The sequence below is a fragment of the Heterodontus francisci genome, chromosome 2 (genome assembly GCF_036365525.1).
Source record: "Heterodontus francisci isolate sHetFra1 chromosome 2, sHetFra1.hap1, whole genome shotgun sequence".
Lineage (NCBI taxonomy): Eukaryota > Metazoa > Chordata > Chondrichthyes > Heterodontiformes > Heterodontidae > Heterodontus > Heterodontus francisci.
In genome coordinates, this window is record NC_090372.1 from 37,300,182 (window position 1) to 37,326,132 (window position 25,951).

The 25,951-nt window shown below is 49.6% G+C and overlaps 1 protein-coding gene across 4 annotated transcripts in view; it reads left to right on the forward strand.

The window, feature by feature from the left end:
* mboat1 (membrane bound O-acyltransferase domain containing 1) overlaps positions 1 to 25,951 on the forward strand; it is a 198,105-nt gene that overhangs the window by 79,414 nt on the left and 92,740 nt on the right. For all 4 annotated transcript variants that reach the window (XM_068057027.1, XM_068057037.1, XM_068057055.1 and 1 more), the window contains 3 exons: positions 9,081 to 9,135; positions 10,986 to 11,169; positions 14,083 to 14,275. In XM_068057027.1, coding sequence (XP_067913128.1) covers positions 9,081 to 9,135; positions 10,986 to 11,169; positions 14,083 to 14,275 — 432 coding nt within the window. The remainder of the gene's footprint in view (positions 1 to 9,080; positions 9,136 to 10,985; positions 11,170 to 14,082; positions 14,276 to 25,951) is intronic.

Consider the following 25,951-nt stretch of genomic DNA (forward strand, 5'->3'; position numbering starts at 1 on the left):
GTTATTATAAATCTCCTCCGTCCCCTCTTTTTCGTGAGATCATGTATTTCCTGTAACGTGGTAACCAGGACACTGTACTCGAGCTTTGGCCTAACTAGTGTTAAGATCTCAAGAGACCAGTAACTTTTTAAAAAGAATTCGAACTTCCAGTTATTAACTGAAAGAATAATGCCACAGGATTTCACATTTTAAACAAAAACCTTTAATGTACAAGAGTTAAAGCAAGCACTATTAACATTATATTTTGTAATCACTTATACTTTAAAACCAAAAATCTCAACATAACACTCCCTGTTTGACTTTTACTTCCACTCAAGAGTCCCGTTATACTTTACAGGATCTTGAACGTTCATTCACTTCTCCTGGGACCAATCCCACACATAGCACAGCTCTCAGGATTTCACTTTGACTCCCCTTAGTGTTACAGCTATCCTCTGAGGTATGAGATCTCTTGGGGTCCTTTGTTAGCATCCGGCATGGCAAGCCCCTCAACTCTCTCAACACTTCATGATTGTGGACTTCCCAGATCAAGCATGGGCCTCACTGGCATTCTTGCATAGTGACATTGAATCAGAAAGCACCCTTGGCTGCTGTTAACCTTTTGCTACTGGGTCCAGCTGCTTCCAAACATCATCTGAACTTTTCTGTGAGCAATCAGAGATAAAACACCAGACCAAAGGGCATCTCCCTGCATAGTCTATCTCCATAGCAAGTGGTACATCTGGGATGTCCCAGATAGTAATGTAAACTAACTTCTAGCTTCAAAACAAAACCTTTGATCTGGAGTCAACATGCATAATTCACATTGCTAACAAAGATAGGGCAATTCTCTTCAGACTTGGTCTTCAATTCCCCAACTAAACAGGGCCACCTGCTGTTTTATTGCACTCGCCGTTCTAACTCTGACTCTGTAAGTACACATGGAAAGACCTTTGCAGTGTAAATATATTGGATGGTCTGGTAACTTGTGAATTTGAGTTTCAATTCCCTTAGATTTGCAAATTTTAATTTTACCAAAACTAAAAGTTATGTTAGAAAAATTAATATAAACCATGAAACTAGATGATCGTAACACTAGTTTTTAATACAGTTCTGGCATAACCTCCCTACTCTTATACGCTATGCCTTGGATAATTAAGGAAAATATTCCATATGCCTTCTTAACCACCTTATCTACTTCTCCTACCACCTTCAGGGATCTGTGGACATGCACTCCAAGGTCTCCCTGCTCTTCTACACGAAGTATCCTCCCTTTTATTGAATATTCTTTGGCCTTGTTTGCCTTTTCTAAATGCATTATCTCACACTTCTCCAGATTGAATTCCATTCCAAGTGGGCCGCTTTCCTGCCCACTTGACCAGTCCATTGATATCTTCCTGCAGTCTACAGCTTTCTTCACTATCAACCGCATCAATTTTTGTAACATCTGCAAACTTCTTAATCATACCCCCTACGTTTGAGTCTAAATCATTGATATATACCTACAGTTGAGTCTAAGTAATTAACTTATACTACCTTGTTTGTACCACCATGTGTCAGGAAGGCCTCCTGCAGATAAAGGACATTCCTTCTCCTTTCCACCTCCTCCAACAAGATCACCAGTCCAGCAGTGGAAAACTTTGGTGTGCACTCTATCCCATGGTCAGCCATTGTTTTTGTTGCTCAACACTATTCCAAATGATGTCAGCACCTGCAGCAGTCACAGTCCGCCTTCCCTTTTAAGAGGCTAGCTTTAAGTAGTGTCAGCAAGTAACAATATTGGGCGCCCTTCTGATGTGTGCAGCCAGTGAACAGCACGATTAGTTCTGTCTGCACGCAGCAATCATGATAATGAGCAGGTAGCACGAAGATGGTCTCCTCCCTCCATTACATTGAAGAGGCATAGGGTAATTGTACATTGCATCTTTGCACCTGTTTTCAGGGTCTATCCAATTTAGCCCCCAGTGATTTATTACAGAGCCCAATTTTAACATGGTGTATTTTAGTTTAAGGGTTTCATCACGATATGGTTATTGAATTAGACCGTCTGCTTTCTTGAGAAAAAATTGAACTTCAAGATTCGTCCTTAGGATTGGGTGAACACATTTCCATGTACATCAGAGACCCGTCCTATTTTGATGTATTTTCAAAGTTTTTGCTCTGCTGCAAATTTTTGTTATTTGCCTCAGATGCTGCTAGTGGGGTAAAAAGTCATATTTTGGAAGAATAAAGGTACACTTTTGTTTTCTCCCTCTTTCCCCCCAGCACTTTCCCTTTTGATACACGCCATTCTTATTGGAGAGGACAGTGACTGCCATTTCCCAGTTTAGTACCGGTGCTGCTCTTTACGTAAATGTTTATACAGGCTGGTAACTTAAGAATTTAAGAATGTAGAAACAATAAATTTCCTTTCAACACATCTAGTTTTGAGTTTCGTTTCAAGCCCTACTTGGTATTTGTTTCCACTTTTCTGCTCCACTCAATCTTTCCCAGGTCTCTTGAATATGTCAGTCTCGATGTTGTTTATGTGTAGTGTTGTAATTAATTGGTGGATTGATTGTGGTTTTCTTCCAATGATTTCCAACTTCACATAAAATCGTACAGCACAGAAGAAGTCATTTCAGCCCATCGTACCTGTGCTAGCTTTTTGAAAGCGCTACCTAGTTAGTCCCGCTCTCCTCTTTCCCCATCGCCCTGCATATTTTTTCCTTTCAAGTACACATCCAACTCCTTTTTGAAAGTTCATATTGAATCTGCTTCCAACACCCTTTCAGGCAATGCATTCCAGATCATAACTCTAAATGGTCATAAGCATTGGCTCATTTTCCTCAATTCTAGAATGCAGGCATTCCTAGCTGTTGTGGGAATTCTTTCACTCATATCCTCTTTTCCTGTTCCTCCACTGCCTCATATAATGACAGCAGTGTACAGCCCACAACCTGTAAAGTAGAAGCAGCACATTGCACTTTTTTTAGCCTTCGAGTCAAGAAAAACCCAAAGAGTTCTGTGAGGAATGCAGCTATAATATTGTCCTGGTATTGAAGTTAGGTTCATTGTATTCAATACTTGGCCATCCTGGAGCACAATAGCGCTATCATTGCAGCAGGTTGGTGTCTGTGGCCGGACATACAGCAACAACTTACATTTATATAGCACCTTCAACGGAGTAAAAATTTAATCAAATTAAATTTGACATCAATCCACATGATATTTAGACAGTTGCCCTAAACTTGATTGAAGAAGTAGGTTTTAAGGAGCATCTTAAAGGAAGAAAGTGAGGTGGAGTGGTTTAGGGTGGATATTGCAGAGCTGCGGGCCTAGGCAGATGAAGGCAAGGCCCCCAATGGTGGAGTGATGAAAATTGGGGAAGCACCAGAGGGCAGAATTGGAGAAGTGCAGTGATCTTAGAGGTTTGTAGGGCTGCAGGAGGTTACTTGGATAGGGCTGGGATTTTACAGGGCCTCAGAGAGCGGGCAGAGGGGCGGGGAGGCTGAAAAATCAGGTGGGAGGGCAGGCGGGGGGTGTGGAGGGGAAGCGCATCAGTCACCTTTCCCAGCGGCAGGGAAGTTGACGGGCAGATAGCCCTCCCACCCAGAGGCCAATTGATGTCCTTAAGTGGCCAATTAAGGGCCACATAAGGGCCTCTTCCTGCCGCTGCTATGTGCGAGACTGGCAGGTAAACCTTGGCGGCCCCTCTGTGGGCTCAGGAGGAGTGGTCCTCCTGATCCGACACTCTTTGGCCCATGGAGTGCCACCCCTGGGCAACAAGGGCCTCCCCCATGGAAATGCCACCCCACTGCTCTCACCTGCCTGACTGGCCCCAGTGACTTCAACTCCACTTATCTGGGTTCTGGGGGGGGCTTCCATGATGCTGTTCCAACCTGGTTGCAGTCCCAGCAGTATCTGCCATTCCCGGTAGCACTGCTGGTCTTGAAGAGCTGCCAGCTCTCCAATTGACCAGCAGCCTTTGAAGGCAGGATCTCATCCCCTAAAGGGACAGGAGCCCCAATGACAGTCAGTTAATTGCCTGATGCATGTAAAATCCAATCTGACTGGCGGTTGCCCCTGACTTTCTGGCTGGTGGATGGGGCCACCCCCAGCCCATAAAATCCCGGCCAGGGAGTAGTGAGGCCGTGGACGAATTTGAACACAAGGATGAGAATTTTAAGTTTGCTTTTGTTATTAAGTTTTAATACAGGGCGACAGTCAGGAAACTAAGAGATAAATGCGTGAGACGCGTTTTTAAATGAAATTTTTGATTGGACCTGCCAGGTAATCTTGCCAATTGTACAAGTGGACAGAGTTCACTGACAGAGCTCATGTCATTATTAATATGGCTTGCGTTTTGGGTCCGAGCAACAGATCCCCAAAATCAGTTCTTACAAATTTAGTATTTCATTGGTTAGATCAGGTGGTTGTTAATGCTGTCGAAGTGGCAATTTTTTGTTTTTGTTTTCCCTGTTGTAAAAGCAATTCTTATAGAAACAAATCTGGAGATCTGGGGAGAAAGTTATGTATTTAGTCATATAGCTTTCAATGTGTGCCTTTCTACAGCAGATTCAGGAACTGTTTGTCATTGATTTTATGGCTTAAGGATTTTTTTTGCAGTACAGACAACTTAATGATTTAGTATTTGAAATATTGCACTCTGTGCATGTATTATGAATTACAAAGGTTTTTTTTAAATAAGGAGTTTGTTCCTCCTCTGAAAAATGCTGTAAAACTGGTGTAACCTAAAACAGGATGCCACTGGCTCATATGGAGGGTTGAAGCAAAGTAGGAATGGGGCTTGATGACCTAATTTAAACTTTAGTCAGAAGCCAAAGTAATGGCTGAGGATAAACAGTCCTTTCTTCATTGTATGTTGGTCCTGCATTGTTCTGCCTTCATTGTGCCCATTCTATTTACTGCCACAAAACATAGATGTAGCGAAGTTTCCACTTATGAGGGAGTCCAAAATTAGTATCCATAAATATAAGATAGTCATGAATAAATCCAATAGAAAATTTCTTTCCCCAGAGTGTTGAATTTGCTACCACAAGTATAGATGCATTTAAGGGGAAGCTTGATAAGCCCATGAGGGAGAAAGGAAAACAAGGATATTCTGATAGTGAAATGAAGTAAGGTGGCAGGAGCTTCATAAACGGTGGCATTGACCAGTTGGGCAGAAGGGTCCTGTTTGTAGGCTGTAAATTCTATGTAATTTTTACTATTATTGAGGGACTAAGTTAAAGTGTGACAATCTGATTTAAAAAGATGAAGTTAATCCAGAAGTAGTGAGCAGCTATCAATTTTCAGTTTAATAAATCTAAAGGTTATGGATGGAGTAATTTGGATGCCCCACAGTTTTGAGGAACATAGCCATCTTTAATCATTTCAGCCCCACTGCTGGCCATGGCCTCAGTCGTGGCCGCTCCCATGATGGCCAGACTATCTCCATCACGGGGGTTAGAACATGCAGGTGTGACTTTGCCCTGCCGATTAGTTCCTGCTGCTCTAGTTGTGCGCCACCTTTTCCCACAAGAGAGGGGAAAGTGTGCTAGTGAGTGTCTTGCAATATGATGTGGCTGTCATGGTTGAATAGCTGGCAGTGTGTGCAAGCTATGTGAGGCTTGCAGCAGTGTTAAGTGTGAGGGTAAGATAAGGCTATGAATGTGAGGTTTGAGTTGTTAGAGAATATTGGTAGGTGAGTAAAAGGGTGTGTGTGGTAAATTGAGCAGTGTGTGTGGCTCGTGGTTAATTTGTAAGGATATGGCATTTGAAGATGTATTTACTGATCTTGACCAATCATGTGAGGTCATTAAACTTCTTGCTTTTCATCCAAGTCCTCCAGACTAGATTGCTTGCATTGGCTGATGGTTATTATGCTCCCAGTGCCTTCTCAGTGTCTGGCTGAAGGGCCTCCTGGCCCTCTGTGGGTAGAGGGCCTCTTTCATTCTGTCCACCTCAGTACCAAGGCTTCCAGTGCTACTTAAGAGCACCTTGGAGAATGCTGTCTGCCCTGTTGAGCCGTTTTTGTTGTTGTAGGTCAGACAGTCTTCTCCAGCCATTTCCAACGCATGCTGCAGCCGGAATGCACCTCCTGTTTAAGGGGCGCTGGCTGGCTTTAAGCGGCACTAGCCTCACCTGAACTTGAGCCCCCTGCTGAGGCATGCAGCCACTCAGCAATGCATTTAGCATTTGTCTTCACACTATCATCATTTAAATTAGTGGCAGCACTAAATTTATGTGCTACCTGCATTGCAACGAACAGGTGCCGGTAAATAACTCATGGTGAGTACCATACCCGTTTTCGGGTCTTATCTAGTGTTTTCCCCCAGTGGGTGGGACTGTGACAAATTCTTTTAAAGTACTGACGTTGTAGAGGAGGAGTAGCTTGTAGATGGAACTTTTGTTTTATCCATTCATGGGATGTGGGCATCGCTGGCCATGACCGCATACATTGCCCATCCCTAATTGCCTTTGAGAAGGTGACGGTGAGCCGCCTTCTTGAACTGCTGCAGTCCATGTGGGACAGGTACACCCACAGTGCTGTTAGGAAAGGAGTTCCAGGATTTTGACCCAGCGACAGTGAAGGAACAGCCATATAGTTCCAAGTCAGGATGGTGTGTGGCTTGGAGGGGGACTTGCAGGTGGCGGTGTTCCTTCTAGGTGGTAGAGGTCATGGGTTGGGAAGGTGCTGTCTAAGGAGTCTTGGTGCGTTTCTACAATGCATCTTGTAGATGGTACACACTGCTGTCACTGTGCATCGGTGGTGGACGGAGTGAACATTTGTGGATGGGGTGCCAATCAAGCTGGTTGCTTTCTCCTGGATGGTGTCGAGCTTCTTGAGTGTTGCTGAACTGCACCCATCCAGGCAAGTGGAGAGAATTCCATCACGCTCCTGACTTGTGCCTTGTAGATGGTGGACAGGCATTGGGGAGTCGGAAGGTGAGTTACAGCAGGATTCCTAGCCTCTGACCTACTCTTCTGGCCATAATATTTATATGGCTACTCCAGTTCAGGTTCTGGTCAATGGTAACCCCCAGGATGCTGATAGTGGGGGATGCAGTGATCGTAATGCCATTGAATGTCATGGGGAGATGGTTACATTTTCTCTTGTTTGAGATAGTCATTGCCTGGCGCTTGTGTGGTACGAATGCTACTTGCCACTTATCAGTCCAAGCCTGGATATGGTCCAGGTCTTGCTGCATTTCTACACTGACTGCTTCAGTATCTGATGAGTTGCAAATGGTGCTGAACATTGTGCAGTCATCAGCGAACATGCCCATTTCTGATCTTAAGATTGAAGGAAGGTCATTGATGAAGTAGCTGAAGATGGTTGGACCTAGGTCATTACCCTGAGGAACTCCTGCAGTAATATCCTGGAGCTGATGTGATTGACCTCCAACTGCAACCATCTTCCTTTGCGCTAGGTATGACTCCAACCAGCGGAGAGTTTTCCCCCTGATTGCCATTGACTTCAGTTTTGCTAGAGCTCCTTGATGCCATACTCTGTCAAGTGCTGCCTTGATGTCAAGGGCAGTCGCTCTCACCTCACCTCTGGAGTTCAGCTTTTTTGTTCATGTTTGAACCAAGGCTGTAATGAGGTCAGGAGTTGTACGATCCTGGCGGAACCCAAGCTGAGTGTCAGTGAGCAGGTTATTGCTGAGCAGGTTATTGCTGAGCAAGTGCCGCTTGATAACACTGAAGGACTAGAATTTAGGATTAGGAATGGAACTTGAGTGCAGAATAATAGTATATTATCAGTTTTTTTTTTTAAAAAGAGGGATTGGAGGCTGGGGCTGCAAAAGCGTTCTTTGTTGGGCGATTTTTTGTTTTCTCTCCTGTCAAGGTTTGCAGCAGTTGTCAGAGCCTGTCTAAATTCGGAGCTGCGTTCAAGTCTGAGCCAGACTAGAATTTTATGGAGTGTGGAGAATTGCTGAGAGCTAGTATTAGGGCAAAAGAGGAAACTTTTTTTTTCTTTAGGCAGCTTTGGGAATGGAGATACGAGACTTCTATTTGAGGTCACAGGAGATAATGAGGTCAAGGACATTGATGAAGGATCATGGGTGAAGTTGTTAAGGTGAGCAGTTGGTTTTGTTTCAGTGTTGGAAAACAATCTGAACTTGGTAAACTCACTCCCTTTAGGCAATATTTACTTTTGTTACCCACCCCCTCCCACCACCACCCTTTTTCTCTTTGTTCCCCACCCCATCCCACCCCACCAAACATTCACATTTTGTGAGATTGCTTCCTCCCTCCTTGGCAGGACTGGCTGAGATTGGGATGATCTTGTATGGGGACTTGTTGGCGTGAAACCTTGTTCCGTCACACAATAGCCCATTTTTCATATTCCTTGTTGTTATGTTCTTCAGTCTTGCATACTTTTTCACTTTCTGTCTTGAGTTTGATTTTCTCTTCGGTGTTTATAAGTTTCTGATATTGGTGCTCAAATTTTATTGAGCGCTGTGTTGCACAAACAGATCAGCTGCCAAAATTACAGTAAAACAATTGTAAAATTCGAGTTGAACTTTTTAAAATTTTTAAAGGAAGCTGCCATGTTGTAACTTTTTGTGGGACCTTTTGTTTTAAACAGTTTAATTCCATGCAGTGATATGTCTGGGCAGTAAAGCTTGTAGATTCAAGCACTGGTGCTCCACAGGACCACTATTTGTGTGCAAGAAGAGTTGTTTGTCAGAGAATTTTAGCATTATACTAATTCCAAAATGCCTTTTTAATTCTAAGGTGACAGTGAAAACTTGGCATGTTGCTCTCCTTTGTCTGCTAGGCAGGCGTAAGTTCATTCAGTTGTCAACAGTAGATTGGTGCAGTGCACCAGTGAATGTCCTCCACTGTTATGGGAAGACCTGTGTGTGGGAGGGGGGGAATGGGTAGTGGGGCTGCTGTTGGCTATAGGGCATGGTATGTATCTGTCACTTTTGTTGATTTTGAATGTTCATGACTAGCAGTTCTGAAATGAGTTCTGCAGCATTGTTCAGGGGGTGAAAACCAAATGTATAAATGACTGACTGTACTACCAGTCTAGTTTTGATGACGCTCACTGACATGCTTTCCATCCCTAATTTTCCACTGATTTCTTCATTTCTAATTTTCAATAGGGCTGGGACGTAAAGATGAAGAACTTACAACTGAACAGCGCCGTCTTGCTGTTAGGTAGGATAAGGAGACCTACAATTGACTTCCCCTTTAAATATTTAGTATCAGATTTAAGAGGTTACTTCCAACCTAACTGATCATAATTATTCTCAATTTCTTAGATAATGATTTACCTATATAGTCCCCAGTCACCTAAGTATTCCACTGTAGAGTTGGGAGAGGTTATGGGGCTTTCCATACACTTAAAAAATGCAAGCAAGAATTTAGTGTCACACAGACGCACACAAGTATTTCGATTGGGAATGAATTGTACATTGTACTAATGTTCCCCAAACAATATGTTAAAACATTTGGCTGTGCCATGTCGGAGGCTTGGAGACTATATGCTTTCCTTTTCTTCTCTTTCAGCTTCCTTCCTCCAAAACAGGAGGATATGAGGGAATCCATTACCCCAAATGAACCTCAAAAACTTAAGTGACCGTCTTAAAGAGTGGTATTGATAGAATGGCCTGGGAGCAGGATGGTTTCATGCCCTTGCAGTTAGGAAATGGAATGAAATTGAGGGGCAGATGGGAAAGAGGGAAATTAAATAAATGTCAATTAATATTTTCCCTCTTGCTATTTTATTTGGGTTTCCCCATGCCATGCTACATTTTCGTTTGATGGGGACAGACAAGGAACCTGTCTGCAGAGCTCTGCCAGTGCAACCAATATAGTTGTGGGAGATTTGGCCTGTTTTTGACCATGCATGTGCATTCTTGGTTTTCCCCCTGCACACATTTTGAGAAATTGTTTCCTCCTGAGCTTGGGGATCCTTGTATGGGGAATTGCTGGTGTGAAGCATTGTGATGTTACATCCATATTTTTTATTGTTACATTCTTCACTCTTCCCCTGTTCGCTTAGTTACTTTCTGACTTTTAGTGGTGTTTTCTCTTCATGACTGTGTGACAGGAATGCCATTGTCTGCTCTTCGGTTTATGCCAATAGTAGGATACTGGTGTGACTCGCTGCTTGATATTTTTCCTTTTTCCTTCTACTTCTCTGACTTTTTCCAACCCCTTCTCCTCAGAGGAGTATCACCTGGCCCCTGGTTGTCCTCTGAAGTCACTACTGGGGTGAGAAAATAAACAATAGAAAATGCTAGAAACTCTCAGAAGGACAGCCAGCACCTGTGGAGAGAGAAATAAAGCGAATGTTGCAGGTTGATGACCTTTCAATAGAATTGGCAGAAGTTAGCGATTGAACAGTTTTTAAGCAAGTTCAGATCAGAGGGAAAAAAAGTGGGGGGAATGGAGGCAGGAACAAGGGAAAGGTTGCTTCCTGAGATCCCCACCATCATTTCCCGTCTTCAATTGATTCAATTCACCTCATGTGATCTCAAGAAACAGCTGAGCGCACTGGACACAGCAAAGGCTGTGTGGCCCTAACAACGTCCTGGCTATACTGCTAAAGACCTGCTCCAGAACTAGCCGCGCCTTTAGCCAAGCTGTTCCACTACAACTACAACACTGGTATCTATCTTACAAGGTTGAAAATTGCCCAGTTATGTCCTATTCACAAAAAGCAGGACAAGTGCGATCCAACCAATTACTACCCATCTGTCTACCCTAAATCATCATCAATCATGTGCCACCATGCAGTTTGTTTTTGTCTTTTTGCCCCTCTCCACATCCCAAGAGATCCACCTACGTTCCAATAAACCAACAATTAAACTATCTGTTATCTCAGATGAGTTAGTATTGGAAACTACACTTGAGTGGCATCCCTTCTTACCTGGCCGTTGAAGATTGAATGAGATTTGAGAACAAGATTGAATATGTATATGGTTATTTTCTCCGTTGTAAATATAGTTGTCCACTATGTTGCATTTGTTGTGATGCTTTCTTTTTTTTATATATATTTACAGTGCAAGGCCTACTTTACTAGAGTATTGCAGCTATCACCTGAATTTTCTAGGTATTTTGGCTGGGCCTACCAGCAGTTACAAGGACTATATTGCTTTTATTGAAGGAAATCATATAAATATGAAAGTAATAGAAGAACATTGGAAGCAGAAAGGCATCAGCAAGTTTCCTGATCCTTCCCCATTGGTATGTATGTAATTACAATAATTCTATTCATGATGTCTTGTTGAGATTGCCTATAAAAGAAAAAAAATTGTAACCAAATTGAAAAATGGATTTTGGGGTGGTGCAATGGGTTAGACACTGGACTTTTACCTCTGAGACCTCGGTCCCGATCCAACCTAAACTAATAGGATAGAAGTCTGCTTTATCTGCAGGCTGTGAGGGTCCCATGTGAAATAGGTTCGGGTAGTCATTGCAGTTCTTAGTGCACATGGGTCTAGAGTTTAACTCTGCCCCTAAATTGATATTAATGTGTATTGACACTCAGATAAGCCTATGGCCGGTTGGTGTGGGAAATGGAAAATGCCACTACTGGTGCAGCAGGGGCTGCTCATCGCACTTGAGACAAAGTTGCAGTGGCTGAAAGTACAGAGGAGTTCCGGGCCATTATCTAGCCCGTGTGCTGGAGCACCAGTGGATGTTTAGCATGTCGCTTTGGTTCCACCTATGCACCAACTTCATACTGCAAATGACATGGAACTATTTGACACTAGAATGTTTGCAGCCAACTGTCTTTGCTGAAGTCAAAAACAGAAAGGGTTAAAGTTTTGATTTAACTAAAGTTTTGTCCTGACCCGCATGTGGAACGTCAGTGAAGGGGAAATCATTCAATGATACAGTAGAGAAGGGAGGCCATTTGGCCCATCATGTCTTTGCCAGCTCTTTGAGCTGGCCAATTAGTCCCACTCCTCTTCTCTTTCCCCATAGTCCTACATATGTTTCCTTTCCAAATGTTTATCCAGTTCCCTTTTGAAAATTACCATTGAATTTGCTTCCACCGCCTTTTCTGGCAGTGCATTCCACATCATAACTTTTTTAAACAAAAAAAGATGTATTTCTACATTTTGTGCAGATTGTAAAGTGTGAACATTCAGGCTGTGTGTTGCACAGACCAGGTGCAGGGTGAAGCCTCCCTTTCCTCTCCCTTAATATCTATACTTGGCTGTAACCGAAACCCAAGAAGAGCCCCTATTGAATCACCAAAAACTGGTACGTTTCCAGTGTCAGCCACCTTCTTGGTTGTGAGTGTAAGATTGCCCACAGGTCAGCAGAACTTGACAGCTTTGTGCCATCCTTGGGCTAAGAGGAACTGTGAAGCTTGTACAGGGAGCAAAATTTCTTTTGTCTTAGTTGGATTCCACCCCAGACCTTAGAGGTGAATGGACAGTGCACCAATCCGCTTCATTATCCAGTCTCTTTTAAAATGTTAGGATGTACACTGGTGCATAAACTTGGTTTTAATTTCACAATGTGCGTGTCTTTTTAATGATGAGTGCAGAATTTAATCAGATTAACATAAGGAATTCTGGAACCTGCCACCAGCTGTGCAGACCTTGGTTTTTAAACAATAGTGTATGGAAATTACTGCACTTTAAGTGTGCTTCATAAGTCATTGTATAATTCTCAACCAACTGAGATAATCATTTGCTGTATGGAAGGATATTACCCAGTTAATCATGCTTTTGAAGAGCTTGTGCGGATGAAATAAAAATAACCTTGATGCCTGATACTGATTGAATGAAAATAAAGAGATGGGGATATAGCTGCAGCTCACTATCGTGGAATTTCGGCTTTGCTTAAAAACTTGTAAATTGATTTTTGCGAAACATTTGTAACTTCATATATGTTAAAATTGAAATAGAAACATAGAAAATAGGAGCAGGAGTAGGCCATTCGGCCCTTCGAGCCTGCACCGCCATTAAATACGATCATGGCTGATCGTCCAAACTCAGTAACCTGTTCCTGCTTTCTCCCTATATCCCTTGATTCCTTTAGCCCTAAGAACTATATCTAACTCTTTCTTGAATATATATAATGATTTGGCCTCAACTGCCTTCTGTGGTAGAGAATTCCACCGGTTCACCACTCTCTGGGTGAAGAAATCCCTCCTCACCTCAGACCTAAATGGCTTACCTCTTATCCTTAGATTGTGACCCCTCATCTTGGATTCCCCCGCCATCGGAAGCATCCTTCCTGCATCTAGTCTGTCCAGTCCTGTTCGAATTTTATAGGTTTCTATGAGATCCCCTCTCATTCTTCTAAACTCTAGCGAATGCAAGCCTAATTGACCCATCTCTCTCCATATGTCAGTCCTGCCATCCCAGGAACCAGTCTGGTGAACCTTCGCTGCACTCCCTCCATAGCAAGAACATCCTTCCTCAGATAAGGAGACCTAAACTGCAATACTCCAAATGTGGTCTCACCAAGGCCTTGTATAATTGCAGCAAGACATCCTTGCTCCTGTACTCGAATCCTCTTGCTATGAAGGCCAACATACCATTTGCCGTCTTAATTGCCTGTTACACCTGCATGCTTACTTTCGGCGACTGGTGCACAAGGACACCCAGGTCTCGCTGCACCTCCCCCTTTCCCAATCTGTCGCCGTTCAGATAATAACCTGAATGACACAGAGAAGATTAGCCAGAAGGTTAACCTTCCTGTTGATTGAGTTGTAGTATGTTGACTTTTCATTTGAATAAAAAGTTTGATAAATCCATTATAGTTGTGCCAATTAGATAAAAAATCTCTTGCCTACAGTGATAGCACGGAGTAACCCTCTAATGTTACAGTAGTGTCATGTATTTTTCTGACCGATATGTCCCTGGATTAAAAAGCCTGACGGCTCTTTCCTCCTGCGCACGTACTTGTGTCACATATTGAAAGCTGTAAATTCTGTGAACAAATGTTTCTTATTTAAAATATTGCTGTACTTGGTATTCTGTTGGGAGAGTGAATCATCTTAGTGTGTTAGAAAGTACATAATGCCATCGTCTTCAACTCCATCATCACGACTATTTGATATTTTGTTACTAATGATGTAATGTTGTCAAGTATCCAACCATCATATATTTTGTGGTGTTTGTTTTGTTTTTCTAGAGAGCTGTAGCAAACAAAATGGTTATCACCTTTGTATGTCTAATTTGGTTTATGGGAGTTACAAAGAACTTTCCTATCTCCTACAATGTGGATGACAAGTTTATAAGCGAAGCCTCGTTCTTCTGGAAACTCTGCTACCTCTTCATCTCAGTCCACGCATCCAGACCCAAGTATTATTTTGCTTGGACTTTAGGTAGAGTAATTTGGTGTGCCTTCTTAAGTGTATGTTAATGACGTATTTAACATTTTATTATTAATTAAGGCTTCATGACGCTACAATTAAACTTCATAAATCATTGAGCAATTTATTTATACTAAGAAGTTATCAACATAATTGATTTGATGAACAATTTTAATTTTATTTATGGCTTGTTTGACCTTATTGGAAATTTGACCTTTTAAGTTTCGTTCCTGGGTGATGGATCCAATGGAAGTTCGGAAAGATATGGCTTGAAGGATTTGCATAAATACCACTTCAGTGTTCTCAGAGATGTCCCCTTCCCCTGATCCCCAAGAAGCCACATGCCGTCCAATGCTTGCGATGATTTTGGCAAAGAAGATTTGAGAAGAAATAATGAGATTACCCTGATGGGTGTTGCTTTTGCTTTTCAGCTTCAGTCTCTCCCTCTCTCTTTTCTCTCTCTCTCTCTTGTCTCTTTTTTTTCTCCCTCTCTCTCTTTCCCCCCCCCCCGCCCTCGCTCTCTTCCCCCGCCTTCGCTCTCTTCCCCCCCCCCCAACCCTTACTCTCTTATCCCCCCCACCCACTTCCGCCATCGCTCTCTTTCTCTCCCCCCGCCGCCCTCGCTCTCTTTCCCCCCCCGCCATCGCTCTCTTTCTCTCCCCCCGCCGCCCTCGCTCTCTTTCCCCCCCCCGCCCTCGCTCTCTTTCCCCCCCCCGCCCTCGCTCTCTTTCCCCCCCCCGCCCTCGCTCTCTTTCCCCCCCCCGCCCTCGCTCTCTTTCCCCCCCCCGCCCTCGCTCTCTTTCCCCCCCCGCCCTCGCTCTCTTTCCCCCCCCGCCCTCGCTCTCTTTCCCCCCCCGCCCTCGCTCTCTTTCCCCCCCCGCCCTCGCTCTCTTTCCCCCCCCGCCCTCGCTCTCTTTCCCCCCCCGCCCTCGCTCTCTTTCCCCCCCCCGCCCTCGCTCTCTTTCCCCCCCCGCCCTCGCTCTCTTTCCCCCCCCGCCCTCGCTCTCTTTCCCCCCCCCGCCCTCGCTCTCTTTCCCCCCCCGCCCTCGCTCTCTTTCCCCCCCCCCGCCCTCGCTCTCTTTCCCCCCCCGCCCTCGCTCTCTTTCCCCCCCCGCCCTCGCTCTCTTTCCCCCCCCCGCCCTCGCTCTCTTTCCCCCCCCCGCCCTCGCTCTCTTTCCCCCCCCCGCCCTCGCTCTCTTTCCCCCCCGCCCTCTTTCCCCCCGCCCTCTTTCCCCCCCGCCCTCTTTCCCCCCCGCCCTCTTTCCCCCCCGCCCTCTTTCCCCCCCGCCCTCTTTCCCCCCCGCCCTCTTTCCCCCCCGCCCTCTTTCCCCCCCGCCCTCTTTCCCCCCCGCCCTCTTTCCCCCCCGCCCTCTTTCCCCCCCGCCCTCTTTCCCCCCCGCCCTCTTTCCCCCCCGCCCTCTTTCCCCCCCGCCCTCTTTCCCCCCCGCCCTCTTTCCCCCCCCGCCCTCTTTCCCCCCCCGCCCTCTTTCCCCCCCCGCCCTCTTTCCCCCCCCGCCCTCTTTCCCCCCCCGCCCTCTTTCCCCCCCCGCCCTCTTTCCCCCCCCGCCCTCTTTCCCCCCCCGCCCTCTTTCCCCCCCCGCCCTCTTTCCCCCCCCGCCCTCTTTCCCCCCCCGCCCTCTTTCCCCCCCCGCCCTCTTTCCCCCCCCGCCCTCTTTCCCCCCCCGCCCTCTTTCCCCCCCCGCCCTCTTTCCCCCCCCGCCCTCTTTCCCCCCCCGCCCTCTTTCCCCCCCCGCCCTCTTTCCCCCCCCGCCCTCTTTCCCCCCGCCCTCTTTCCCCCCCGCCCTCTTTCCCCCCCGCCCTCTTTCCCCCCCGCCCTCTTTCCCCCCCCGCCCTCTTTCCCCCCCCGCCCTCTTTCCCCCCCCGCCCTCTTTCCCCCCCCGCCCTCTTTCCCCCCCGCCCTCTTCCCCCCCCGCCCTCTTTCCCCCCCCGCCCTCTTTCCCCCCCCGCCCTCTTTCCCCCCCCGCCCTCTTTCCCCCCCCGCCCTCTTTCCCCCCCCGCCCTCTTTCCCCCCCCGCCCTCTTCCCCCCCCCGCCCTCTTCCCCCCCCCCGCCCTCTTCCCCCCCCCCGCCCTCTTCCCCCCCCCGCCCTCTTCCCCCCCCCGCCCTCTTCCCCCCCCCCGCCCTCTTTCCCCCCCCGCCCTCTTTCCCCCCCCGCCCTCTTTCCCCCCCCCGCCCTCGCTCTCTTTCTCCCCCCCCCCCGCCCTCGCTCTCTTTCTCCCCCCCCCCCGCCCTCGCTCTCTTTCTCCCCCCCCCCGTCCTCGCTCTCTTTCTCCCCCCCCCCCGCCCTCGCTCTCTTTCTCCCCCCCCCCGCCCTCGCTCTCTTTCTCCCCCCCCCCCGCCCTCGCTCTCTTTCTCCCCCCCCCCCGCCCTCGCTCTCTTTCTCCCCCCCCCCCGCCCTCGCTCTCTTTCTCCCCCCCCCCCCGCCCTCGCTCTCTTTCTCCCCCCCCCCGCCCTCGCTCTCTTCCCCCCCCCCCGCCCTCGCTCTCTTTCCCCCCCCCCGCCCTCGCTCTCTTTCCCCCCCCCGCCCTCGCTCTCTTTCCCCCGCCCCGCCCTCGCTCTCTTTCCCCCGCCCCGCCCTCGCTCTCCTCCCCCCCCCGCCCTCGCTCTCCTCCCCCCCCCCCGCCCTCGCTCTCCTCCCCCCCCCCCGCCCTCGCTCTCCTCCCCCCCCCGCCCTCGCTCTCCTCTCCCCCCCGCCCTCGCTCTCCTCTCCCCCCCGCCCTCGCTCTCCTCCCCCCACCGCCCTCGCTCTCTTCCTCCCCCCCCGCCCTCGCTCTCCTCCCCCCCCGGCCCTCGCTCTCCTCCCCCCCCCGCCCTCGCTCTCCTCCCGCCCTCACTCTCCACCCCCCCCCCCACCCCCCGCCCTCGCTCTTTCCACCCCCCGGCCTCGCTCTCCCCCCCCCCCCCCCCCCCCCTCGCGCGTTCCCCCCCGCCCACCCTCGCTCTCCTCCCCCCCCGCCCTCGCTCTTCTCCCCCCCCGGCCCTCGCTCTCCTCCCCCCCCCCCCCGGCCCTCGATTCTCCCCCCCCCCCCCCCCTCCCCCCCCGGCCCTCGATCTCCCCTCCCCCCCCCCCCGGCCCTCGATCTCCTCCTCCCCCCCCCCCCCCGGCACTCGCTCTCCTCCCCCCCCCCCCCCCCCCCCCGCCCTCGCTCTCCTCCCCCCCCCCCACGCCCTCGCTCTCTTTCTCCCCCCACGCCCTCGCTCTCTTTCTCCCCCCCCCCCCGCCCTCGCTCTCTTTCTCCCCCCCCCCCCCCCACCCTCGCTCTCTTTCTCCCCCCCGCCCGCCCTCGCTCTCTTTCTCCCTCCCCCGCCCTCGCTCTCTTTCTCCCTCCCCCGCCCTCGCTCTCTTTCTCCCCCCTCCGCCCTCGCTCTCTTTCCCCCGCCCCGCCCTCGCTCTCTTCCCCCCCCCGCCCTCACTCTCTTCCCCCCCCCCCGCCCTCACTCTCTTCCCCCCCCCGCCCTCGCTCTCTTTCCCCCCCCCCCCCGCCCTCGCTCTCTTCCCCCCCCCCCCCGCCCTCGCTCTCTTCCCCCCCCCCGCCCTCGCTCTCTTCCCCCCCCCCCGCCCTCGCTCTCTTTCCCCCCCCCGCCCTCGCTCTCTTTCCCCCCCCCCGCCCTCGCTCTCTTTCCCCCCCCGCCCTCGCTCTCTTCCCCCCCCGCCCTCGCTCTCTTCCCCCCCCGCCCTCGCTCTCTTTCCCCGCCCCGCCCTCGCTCTCTTTCCCCCCCCCGCCCTCGCTCTCTTTCCCCCCCCCCGCCCTCGCTCTCTTTCCCCCCCCCCGCCCTCGCTCTCCTCCCCCCCCCGCCCTCGCTCTCCTCCCCCCCCGCCCTCGCTCTCCTCCCCCCCCGCCCTCGCTCTCCTCCCCCCCCGCCCTCGCTCTCCTCCCCCCCCCCGACCTCGCTCTCCTCCCCCCCCCGCCCTCGCTCTCCTCCCCCCCCGCCCTCGCTCTCCTCCCCCCCCCGCCCTCGCTCTCCTCCCCCCCCGCCCTCGCTCTCCTCCCCCCCCGCCCTCGCTCTCCTCCCCCCCCCGCCCTCGCTCTCCTCCCCCCCCCGCCCTCGCTCTCCTCCCCCCCCCGCCCTCGCTCTCCTCCCCCCCCCGCCCTCGCTCTCCTCCCCCCCCCGCCCTCGCTCTCCTCCCCCCCCCCGCCCTCGCTCTTCTCCCCCCCCCGCCCTCGCTCTCCTCCCCCCCCGCCCTCGCTCTCCTCCCCCCCCCGCCCTCGCTCTCCTCCCCCCCCCGCCCTCGCTCTCCTCCCCCCCCCGCCCTCGCTCTCCTCCCCCCCCCACCCTCGCTCTCCTCCCCCCCCCGCCCTCGCTCTCCTCCCCCCCCCGCCCTCGCTCTCCTCCCCCCCCCGCCCTCGCTCTCCTCCCCCCCCCGCCCTCGCTCTCCTCCCCCCCCCGCCCTCGCTCTCCTCCCCCCCCCGCCCTTGCTCTCCTCCCCCCCCCGCCCTCGCTCTCTTCCCCCCCCCTCCCTCGCTCTCCTCCCCCCCCCCCAGCCCTCGCTCTCCTCCCCCCCCCCCCCCCAGCCCTCGCTCTCCTCCCCCCCCGGCCCTCGCTCTCCTCCCATCTCGGCCCTCGCTCTCCTCCCCCCCCCACCCTCACTCTCCCCCCCCCCCCCCACCCTCGCTCTTCCCCCCCCCGCCCACCCTCGCTCTTCCCCCCCCCGCCCACCCTCGATCTCCTCCCCCCCCCCCCCGGCCCTCGATCTCCCCCCCCCCCCCCGCCAACCCTCGCTCTCCCCCCCCCGCCAACCCTCGCTCTCTTCCCTCCCGCCCTCGCTCTCTTCCCCCCCCTGCCCTCGCTCTCTCCCCCCACTGCCCTCGCTCTCTCCCCCCCCTGCCCTCGCTCTCTCCCCCCCCTGCCCTCGCTCTCTCCCCCCCCTGCCCTCGCTCTCTCCCCCCCCTGCCCTCGCTCTCTCCCCCCCCTGCCCTCGCTCTCTCCCCCCCCTGCCCTCGCTCTCTCCCCCCCCTGCCCTCGCTCTCTCCCCCCCCTGCCCTCGCTCTCTCCCCCCCCTGCCCTCGCTCTCTCCCCCCCCTGCCCTCGCTCTCTCCCCCCCCGCCCTCGCTCTCTCCCCCCCCGCCCTCGCTCTCTCCCCCCACCGCCCTCGCTCTCTCCCCCCACCGCCCTCGCTCTCTCCCCCCACCGCCCTCGCTCTCTCCCCCCACCGCCCTCGCTCTCTCCCCCCACCGACCTCGCTCTCTCCCCCCACCGACCTCGCTCTCTCCCCCCACCGACCTCGCTCTCTCCCCCCACCGACCTCGCTCTCTCCCCCCACCGACCTCGCTCTCTCCCCCCACCGACCTCGCTCTCTCCCCCCACCGACCTCGCTCTCTCCCCCCACCGACCTCGCTCTCTCCCCCCACCGACCTCGCTCTCTCCCCCCACCGACCTCGCTCTCTCCCCCCACCGACCTCGCTCTCTCCCCCCACCGACCTCGCTCTCTCCCCCCACCGACCTCGCTCTCTCCCCCCACCGACCTCGCTCTCTCCCCCCACCGACCTCGCTCTCTCCCCCCACCGACCTCGCTCTCTCCCCCCACCGACCTCGCTCTCTCCGCCTGCCCTCGCTCTCTCCCCCCGCTGTGCCCTCGCTCTCTCCCCACCCCACTCCGCCCTTGCGCTCTCCACCCCCCCCCCCCCTGCCCCCACTGATATGCCACACTTGGCTGCAAATGTGATCCAAATTTTTCAAGAGAAAGCTGGTCAGGCTTGGAAACTAAAATTACAAATGCCGTTCGATTACCCTCAACAGTTGCTGACTAGCCTCCTTTGCCTGTTTAAAGGCACAGGTCAGGTTAACAGCTAAATGTCTCAGATACATGCTAGTTCAGAGAATGCCCATGAGCAACATCATGAGAGATCTATGTATATGACAAATGTTTTGCGATGTGCTGCATGTTGTAACATACAGATTTTTTTTGGTTGACGTTTTGACCAGTCATTTCCTGCTGGCTTCAATAAAAACCTTTCAACCAATAGAAAATATATTCTATTTGAGCTTAATAGCTGGCTTTACACAACAATATGATGGTGGACCATGTAATATTACTTGTTCCTTTGGTATGTGAACTATTGTAAAATTCATAGGACTCCAAGTAATAACCAAAGCATATGTGGGTTTTTGATATAACTTAACTAAGACACATATATTACAATATTTATATGCATGAGCACAGCAACACGCATCATACTCTGTTGGGCTACACCCACAACTCCTTGGTCATGTGTAGTATGATATCACTTTCTCTGGTGATCTTCAATTACATCATCTTAAGGTGGTCCTCTTAAGGTCGTCCCACAACAGACCATAAAGGGACAGCAAGCTCCGTAGCAGCAGGACAATACTTTGTCTTTGACGTGGTACAGTGTTCCTGTTGTTAAAAAAACAAATATGCTCTGATTTACTTTGAGCAACGCCATGGAAAAATGGTTGGTATGTGTTAGTGTTGAATCTACCATACTTCACGTAAGACACCAACAAACCACATCTGATCATTTATTTAAAGTATGAAATAAGAAAGTTTGTAATGAGCCTCAAAAAGCGCACCAGGGGATCGGAAGCCAGATATAAAGGAGCTGCAGCAGAGCAGATATTCAAAAAGCACGGCAAGAGATTGGAAGCTGCGTATAAAGAAGAGGGAGCACAGATTCAGAATGTGGACCAAGAGATTGGAGGCCGGATATAAAGGAGCAGGGGCAGAGCAGAGATTCAAAAAGCGCCAGGCGATTGGAGGCTGGGTATAAAGGAGTGGGAGTAGAACGGAGATTTAAAAAGAGCGCCAGGAGGGGGAGGCAAATCAAACAGGAAAAATCAAAAAGTGACGTCTGAATGATATCACAATCAACAGAGAGGAGGAGGAGGAAAAGCAGAACACTAGGTTATTTTTAGGTAAGTGTATAAATTCAGTCTCTATATACCACTTATGTTCTTAGTTTTTTTTAAGCATCTGATTAATTACTTCTAAAATTGAAGAGCCCTGGGGTAAAGATACACAAGCGGCAGGGAGAGAGATAATACCTAAAGTGACATTTGCATGAGGGATGCAGTTGATTGGTGAGTAGTTGGTGAGTGTTGATTTATTTATGTATTAAATTTATTTCTGTTAAGTCAGTTAATAGTCTAATAAATAGAGGCATAGCAGGGCAGCTCAGTTTAGTGGAGTGTGCATCCTATTCCATGTGGGAACTCCAGGGAATTTCTCATGTCCTGGACAACCACATGTGCAGGAAGTGTCAGCAGCTGGAGCAGCTTGAGCTCCAGGTTTCGGAGCTTGAGCAGCAGCTGGCATCACTGTGGTGCGTCTGCGCGAATGAGAGTTTCGTGGATAGCACGTTTATAGATGTGGTCACCCCAAAGTTTAAGGGTATGCTGGCAGAGAAGGGATGGATGACTGTCAGGCAGTCAAGAAGGACCAGGCAGTTAGTGCAGGACTCCCCTGAGTGCATCTCACTCTGCAAGCACTATTTTATTCTAAATATTGGTGGGTATGATGGTTCCTCTCGAGTGAGCCAGGAGCCTAGTCCACGGCATGACAGCTGGTCAGCTGCACAGGAGGGCAGGAGGAAGATTGGAAAAAGCAATAGTGATAGGGAATTTGATATTTAGGGGAACAGACAAGTGTCTCTGCAGCCGCAGACACGAATCCAGGATGGTACGTTCCCTCCCTGGTGCCAGGGTCAAGGATGTCACTGAGTGGCTGCAGAACACTCTAAGTGGGAGGATGGTGAACAGCCAGCAGTCGTGGTCCATATCAGTACCAACGACATAGGTAGAAAAAGGGATCTGGTCCTGCAAGCAGAGGTTAGGGAGCTCAGAAAGAAACTAGCAAGCAGGACCTCGAAGGCAGAAATCTCCAGATTACTCCTGGTAGTATGCACAGATGAGTATAGAAATAGGAGGATAGAGCAGATGAATGTGTAGCTGGGGAGATGGTGCATGAGGGAGGGCTTCGGATTTCTGTGACATTGGGCGAGATGGGACCTGTACAGGACAGATGGGTTGCACCTGAACAGAGCTGGGACCAACCGCCTTGCAGGGTGGTATGCTCGAGCTATTGGGGAGGGTTTAAATTGATTGGCAGAGGTGTGGGAACCAGGAGGTAATAAAGAGGAAAACCAAGGTGCACAGAGAATTGGGAGAAATAGATAGCACTAGAATCGGAAATAGTAAGGTATTAGGTGGGGTCAGAGTAAGAAGCAATGTAATAAGGTCTAAATTAGGTTTACTGTGCATGTATGTGAATGCCTGGCGTGTGGTGAATAAGATTAGTGAGCTGCAGGCGCAGGTAGCCACATGGGAATATGATATGGCACTAACAGAAACCTGGCTCAAGAAAGGCCTGGATTGGGTGTTAAATATTTCTGGATACAAAGTGTTGAGGAAAGATAGGAAAGGAAAGCAAGAAGATGGGGTAGCAGTATTGATTAAGGAGAACATTACAGAGCTGGAGAGAAAGGATGCCCTAGAGTGGCCAAGGACAGAATTCTATTTGGTTAGAGCTAATAAACAATACAGATACCATTACATGGCTGGGTGTATTCAATAGGTCACCAACTTGTGGGAAAGATATAGAGGACCAAATTCCAAGGGAATTAGTGTGGCAATAATTATAGCCTAATTGGAGATAATGATAATGGGAGACGTTAATTATCCTAATATGGACTGAGATAGTAATAATGTAAAGGGCAGAGAGGGGCGAGAGTTTCTAAAGTGTGTTCAGGAGAATTTTCTACATCAATGTGTTTTCAGTCCAATGAAGAAGGAGGCATTGCTGGTTCTGGGGAATGAGGTGGATCAAGTGTCAATAGGGGAACTTTTAGGGGACAGTCATCATAATAGCATAAGGTTTAGTTTGGTTATGAAAAAGAACAAGGAGCAATCCAGAGTAAAAATAATTACTTGGAGAGAGCCAACTTAAATGGAGTAAGAATGGATCTGGCCCAGATAAATTGGAATCCATGATTGGCAGGCAAAACAGTAACTGAATAGTGGAATAAAAACAAGAAATGCTGGAACTTCTCAACAGGTCTGGCAGCATCTGTGGAAAGAGAAGCAGAGTTAACGTTTCAGGTCAGTGACCCTTCTTCGGAACTTTAAAGAGGGATAGTTTGGGTACAGTCAAGGTACTTTCCCACAAGGGGTAAGGTAGGGCAAACAAATCCAGAGCTCCCTGGATGACGAGAGATAGAAAGTGTGATGAAGCAGATAAGGGGTGCATGTGACAGATGCCAGGTGGATAATATAATTGAGAACCAGGCTGAATATCGTAGGTTCAGAGGGAAAGTGGAAAAAAACGAAGAAAATAAACTGAGAGAATATAAGAAAAGACTGACAGCTAACATAAAAGGGAATCCAAAAGTCTTCTATCGGCATATAATTAGTAAAAGGGTGGTAAAAGGAGTAGTGGGGTCAATTAGAGAGCTAAAAAGGGATTTACGCATGAAGGTAGGGGGCAGAGCTCAGGAATGAAATGCATACTTTGCCAAGAAAGAAGATGCTGCCCAAGTCATAGTGAAAGAGGAGGTAACTGAGACACTGGCTAAGCTAAAAATTGAAAGAGGAGGTATTCGATATGCTGGCTGTTATCACCAGGACTGAATGAGATCCATCTGAGGATACTGAGGGAAGTAAGGGTGGAAATTGCAGAGGCACTGGCCATAATCTTCCAGTTCTCCTTAGATACAGGGGTGGTGCCAGAGTACTAGAGAATTGAAAATTATACACTCTTGTTCAAAAAAGGGTGTAAGGGTAAACCCAACAACTACAGGCCAGCCAGCCTAACCTCGGAGGTGGGAAAGCTTTTAGAAATGATAATTGGGACAAAATTAGCAGTCACTTGTACAAATATGGATTAATTAAGGAAAGCCAGCATGGATTTGTTCAGGGCTAATAGTGTTTAACTCATTTGCTTGAGATATTTGATTAAGTAGCGGAGATGGTTCTTGAGGGTAATGCGCTTGATGGACTTCCAAAAGGCATTTGACAAAGTGCCACATAACAGGCTCGTCAGCAAAGTTAGTAAAAGGGACAGCAGCAGCATGAATGCGAAATTGGCTGAGTGACAGGAAACAGAGAGTATCAGTGAATAGTTGTTTTTCGGACTGGGGAAAGGTTATAGTTGGGTTCTCCAGGGGTCATGATTAGGACCCCTGCTTTTCTTGATGTACACTAATGGCCTAGACTTGGATATACAGGGCACAATTTAAAAATTTGCGGATAACTCAAAACTTGGAAGTAGTGTGAGGATGGAAGAGGACGTAGACAAGCTGGTGGAATGGACAGCCAAGTGGCAGATGAAATTTAATGCAGAGAAGCATGAAGTGATTCATTTTGGTAGGAAGAACGAGGAGAGGCAATATAAAAAGTTAGGGTATAATTCTAAAGGGGGTGCAGGAGCAGAGGAACTTGGGGGCAGATACGCGCAAATCATTTAAGGTTGCAGGGCAGGTTGAGAAAAAGGTTAATAAAGCATAGAGGATCCTGGGCTTTTTCGATGGGGACATAGAGTACAAAAGCAAGGAAGTTATGATAAACCTGTATAAAACACTGGTTTGGCCTCAACTGGAGTATTATGTCCAGTTCTGGGCATCACACTTTAGGAAGGATGTGAAGCCTTTTTAGAGATGGTGCAGAGAAGATTCACAAGAATGGTTCCAGGGATGAGGGACTTCAGTTACATGGGTAGCTTGGAGAAGCTGGGGCTATTCTCCTTGGAGAAGAGAAGATTAATAAGAGGAGATTTGATAGAGGTGTTCAAAACCATGAGGGATCTGGACAGAGTAGGTAGAGAGAAACTGTTGCTGTTGGCGGAAGGATCGAGAACCAGAGGACATAGATTTAAGTTGATTGGCAAAAGAAGCAATGGTGGCATGAAGAAAAACCTTTTTACACAGCGAATGGTTAGGGTTAGGATCTGGAATGCATTGCCTGAGAGCGTGGTGCAGGCAGATTCAGTCGAGGCCTTCAAAAGAGAATTGGATAATTATCTGAAGAGAAAAAATTTGCAGGGCTATGAGGAAAAGGCAGGGGAGTGGGACGAGGTGAGTTGCTGTTGCAGGGAGCCAGCACAGACATGATGGGCCAAATGGTCTCCTTCTGTGCTGTAACCATTTGATGATTCCATGATTTAACTTCAAGACGTACAAAATTGCAAGTAGGCTTATGGTCTTCAAAAGACAAGAAGTTTAAAGACAAGTCTAGTTTGATCCAATGCTCCTGCTGGTATAAAACTATGAACCCTATGTCTTGTTGCTCCAGTAATTTGGCGGCGCAGTGGTTGGCACTGCAGCCTCACAGCTCCAGCGACCCAGGTTTGGTTCTGGGTACTGCCTGTGCAGAGTTTGCAAGTTCTCCCTGTGACCGCGTGGGTTTCCTCCTGGTGCTCCCGTTTCCTCCCACATGCCAAAGACTTGAGGGTTGATTGGTAAATTGACCATTTTAAAAAGAAAAATTGCCCCGAGTGTAGGTAGGTGGTAGGAGAATTGAGGGAAGGTGGGGATATGAGAGGGAAAAAATGGGATTAATGTAGGATTAGTATGAATGGGTGTTTAGTGGGCGCAGACATGTTGGGCCGAAGGGCCTGTTTCGGTGCTGTATCTCTCAATGACTCTAATTATTTTGAGTTTTAAGGTGCTATTGGAATGAAAAGTAGAATGATGCAGGTTTGCAAAGCACAAGGTAG